This window comes from Pecten maximus, unplaced genomic scaffold (genome assembly GCF_902652985.1).
Source record: "Pecten maximus unplaced genomic scaffold, xPecMax1.1, whole genome shotgun sequence".
Classification (NCBI taxonomy): Eukaryota; Metazoa; Mollusca; class Bivalvia; order Pectinida; family Pectinidae; genus Pecten; species Pecten maximus.
In genome coordinates this window covers 1-4488 of record NW_022982361.1, presented here as the reverse complement: position 1 = coordinate 4488, position 4488 = coordinate 1, and the positions used below count along the sequence as shown (strand labels likewise).

At 37.1% G+C, this 4488-nt stretch overlaps 1 protein-coding gene across 1 annotated transcript; it reads left to right on the top strand.

Moving 5' to 3' along the window:
* Positions 1 to 328: 328 nt before the first annotated feature.
* LOC117320457 lies at positions 329 to 4345 on the top strand (the record flags this gene model as incomplete). The annotated part of the gene is made up of 2 exons (XM_033875051.1): positions 329 to 668; positions 3974 to 4345. Coding segments are annotated over exons 1-2 (427 nt in total), but the record flags the coding sequence as incomplete, so codon positions are not given.
* Positions 4346 to 4488: the final 143 nt, after the last annotated feature.

Here is a 4488-nt window from a genome sequence, read left to right as displayed (position 1 = left end):
AAACGAAATAGTATTTTTTTCATATAAGGTAGAACAAAAAATACACTTAATCAATGTAAACTGAATAGATCTAAAACAAATCAAATGAGATAATTTCAGTAGAATAGTTTCCTCTTTTCGTTATAATTATAAGATATATTGCTAAATGAAAGAAAAATATCTGCGCTATTTACATTGACCATCACATAATTAACGGTCGTCCAAGCGCACAACGTTTAAATCAGAGACTGGAGTTCTCATACATAAGTACGAATACATAAGGTCACTAATACGTCAATCCCGAGATTATAGCCAATGTATTTACTCTTATAATCCGACGGGCCGCGAAATGTGGTTTATAAGTACACAGTATTAAAGTATGGGATTTGAACAATGGCTAGTTTAAATTTATATTCAAATACTCATTTTAAAATGCATTGTATTGAACAATATTTCTGAGTTTAATTCCATTGTCACATATGTGACTCGAGCGAAGGATTATCTACAGAACGTCGACGTCAGAGCACAAACATCATGTTTGTGTCTAAATAGATGAGATTTGTCGCGAAGATGAGCTGATGAATCGGGATTGTATGTGACACTTTGATATCAAGTGTAAACTTTATACATCGCCATGAAAGACTCAGTGGAAGACAAAAAGAAACGAACACCAAAACGGAAAGAAAAACGTGAGTAAACTATTGACTACTAAGTTCAGACTGATTTTAAATTGAATAGACAGACAAATCCACATTTTACCTTTGATAAAGGCTGTATTTGACCCAATAAACACTTTGCAATGTTACTTCTCAATTGTCAACCTTATAATAACACTTTAATCAGAAGAAAACGTCTCATTGATACATTAACTTAGAGTTGTTGTCAATGTTGAAAAACAAAATGGCCGACCCTAACAACAATGTAGTAGCATGAAGACATTTCCAGCTTTGTTGTGCATCCTTCCTTGTCGTCATTTCAAAATCTCGTCCTGTTACTATATTGGTGAAGTATTACGGATCAGAATGAAATCATACCAATTGATATATCGTATGTTTTTTTATAAGATGAGGAATACTTGTATATAGAGTGACGTCATTAAGTGTCGACCAACGAGGTTTACAATATAATAATAATAAGATATATCATTCGCATGTTTATGATAAATACACAAAACAAGATGGTGGTAAAGGGTTAAAAAACGACACAATGGGGCATCTTAATTAATGAACGAACGCATGAATGTATGAATAAATGAATGAGTGAATGAATGAATGAATGAATGAATGAATGAAACAATCAATCAATAAATAAATGAATCAATCAATCAATAATCAATCGATAAGGTATTTTAGTCCACTATTTAAAGATTTACAAGAGATAACATTTGTATACGTATGTATGCATGCCGTTTTATAGTGTTTCTTACGTGAAGTATAATCATCACTTAACATTTGAAATTGATGAGTTTTTGTTGCATTTGTAAGTTCATTGAATGATTAATATCATTTTTATAATATCATTCTGATACTTTTAATGTATTTGGCACTGTCAATAAGAAATTCGCGGTGTTCATCTACGTTTTCTAGAACATCTTCCGAAAGTCTTCAGGAAGTTCTCGAGATTGAGATTGTATTAACACACACATAGTCGTGTACCTTCGTCTCTAATCAGTGTCATACAGACAAACAGTCACATTATGTAAAAAAGCATCAATGTATTGTCAGTTGCACAGATTACACTGTCCTTCTGGCCACATAGGAGTAGAAGTCACAATTTTGCGAAACCAACTTGACGATTTGAAGGTATCTTGTAGAGTGTTTTCTTCAGTATGATCTGGCGACGTATGTGTTCAGTGGATGTCCCTTTATCTCAAAAAGTCGAGACCCTTTTGAAGTGCCTCATTGAGGAGAAGAGTTTTCTTCTTTGTTGTTATAGAATGCTTAACTATTGGTTTCCATTTTTCTTTGGTAGGTTGTGTCATCCTACAAAAAGTGTTGTTATTCATGTTTGTACATAATGAATCAGATGGTCAAATTAACTTGAAATAAACCTGGAATTGACATGAAAATTTCTCCATGTGAAATTGACCTCATTTTTAGATCATTTTCAGGTCAGTTTCAGGTCAAATTTTCCTCAAGTCATTTTGCCTATGTAGATACTGATATAATGTCGTAGAAACGTCTGTTTTGACAGAGTATCGGACCATGCGAACGGAAAGGAAGATGAACTTCCTTTTGTCTATTTCTGTTGGAAATGTTGTCTGTCGACGGACTGGTTGCAATCAAGGCTTTATCGTCTGTCGATGGAGAGCTTGCGAGCAAGGATTTGTCGTCTGTCGAGGGACTGGTTGTGATCTAGGCAATATTGTCTGTCGACGGACTGGTTGTGATCTAGGCAATGTTGCATGTCGACGGACTGGTTGTGATCTAGGCAATATTGTCTGTCGAGGGACTGGTTGTGATCTAGGCAATATTGTCTGTCGAGGGACTGGTTGTGATCTAGGCAATATTGTCTGTCGAGGGACTGGTTGTGATCTAGGCAATATTGTCACTGGTTGCAATCAAGCCTATGTTGTCTGTCGAGGGACTGGTTGCGATCAAGACTATGTCGTCTGTCGACAGATCGCGATAAAGGATTTGACGTCTGTCGACGGACTGGTTGTGATCTAGGCAATATTGTCTGTCGACGGACTGGTTGTGATCTAGGCAATGTTGCATGTCGACGGACTGGTTGTGATCTAGGCAATGTTGCATGTCGACGGACTGGTTGTGATCTAGGCAATATTGTCTGTCGACGGACTGGTTGTGATCTAGGCAATATTGTCTGTCGACAGACTGGTTGTGATCTAGGCAATGTTGCATGTCGACTGACTGGTTGCGATCAATGCTTTATCGTCTGTCGACGGACTGGTTGCCATTAAGGCTATGTTGTCTGTCGACGAAATGGTTGCGATCAAGGCTGTGTCGTCTGCAAGAGTTGGGTTATTACTCTTTATGTCAGAAAGCTTACTCGGCTATGTTCTAACTCGAAGAGAAGGTCATTAATGCAGAAATATATAGAAAACTGGAGACTTCCTCTCCTTGTCTCTTCTCTTATTTGACAGGCAGACCATGTGCCGTATGTCATAACGGAACATTTTACATCCTTGTCAAAATTTGTAACTATTGTTAACATTTGCTATGAATCTCAAAGTGTTTGTTGCTAAGGCCGCGATGCCACTCAATGCAATGCTTTCGTGTATCTTAAGAAAGACACTTATAGCTTACTCTTGCTTTTTAGAATTGTAATAAATGGTCTCTGTCAGATTAAAAGCGGTGGTAGAACAGCTATGATTTTCCCCCCTTTCCATGTCTTGAGAATATAAGCTGTATGCAATAATGCACTGAAAAATCTCAAAACAAACAGAAAAAGTGACGCTTTCCTTTCACTTCAGGTCCCCTATAACATACATCAGTTTACCAAACATAAAATTAGAATCTTGAATGTCCGAAGAAATATTTATTGTCATAATATATATTTCTGACGAAGAACTGCTTAGTGTCGTATACATGTAACACTCGTTAATGAAGATGATGTTTGAATTTATATAACAAGTAGATGGATGCTACACAAATAAACTAATACGTAGACATCTAGTCATTGTGTAATTGTTGTATAAAAATAGACCATTGGACATTGGCATGAATACATACGATAACCATTATTGTCACAATATCTGCTATACTTCTAGGGACGAGAATATCGGCAAGATGACTGATTGGAATAACCTGCACTTGTAGTTAACTGACCCTTAATAGGGAGTACCACACGAACATATTGTTAGTCACATTTACCTTAATATGGACTTCCCAACAAATTGTCACTATATAGCTGAACGCGAAACTTCTGATCTTGTCAAAGAACTCCGATATTGCTCTTTTTTTCATCTGGCTACTGTAAAACAAAATAGGATACCTAATTGATGTATTAATGTATTATTTTTATCATGAAACAGGGAGACGAGCCAGCGCTGCTATAAGTATTGCTGCGTCGGAACAGAATTATGACTCTCCTTACCAAGACTCGGCGTACAAGGTCCCGAACTCCGAACGCAAACGTAGCAGTAGCAAGATGAATCTACACACGCCTTCTTCCATTATCAAGGAGAATGGCGTTTTCGTAGACACTCTCTTCCCTTCTGAACATCTGGTGGCTATGAGTATTGCCGAGAATGAAGCGCAGAATGAAGCGGACCAGCTTGCTTCTGTAGTGGAGGACCCTCCCTTAGATATCGCCACCCCTAACGAATTTTCGCGGTCTTACGACCCTGCCGACAGAAACCAAGTCCTCGTTAAAGACCCGGATTCAAAGGAAATGGTTACCACAAGTAAGGGATCAGATTGATAGCTAGAAATACCTTCATCAATTCTACCCTGTTTCAATTGCATCAGAGCTTGAAACTTTGAAAATCTTCATTTTATTGCTTTAAACGTATATATGAATTTGAGCATACCTATGAACAAAAAATTA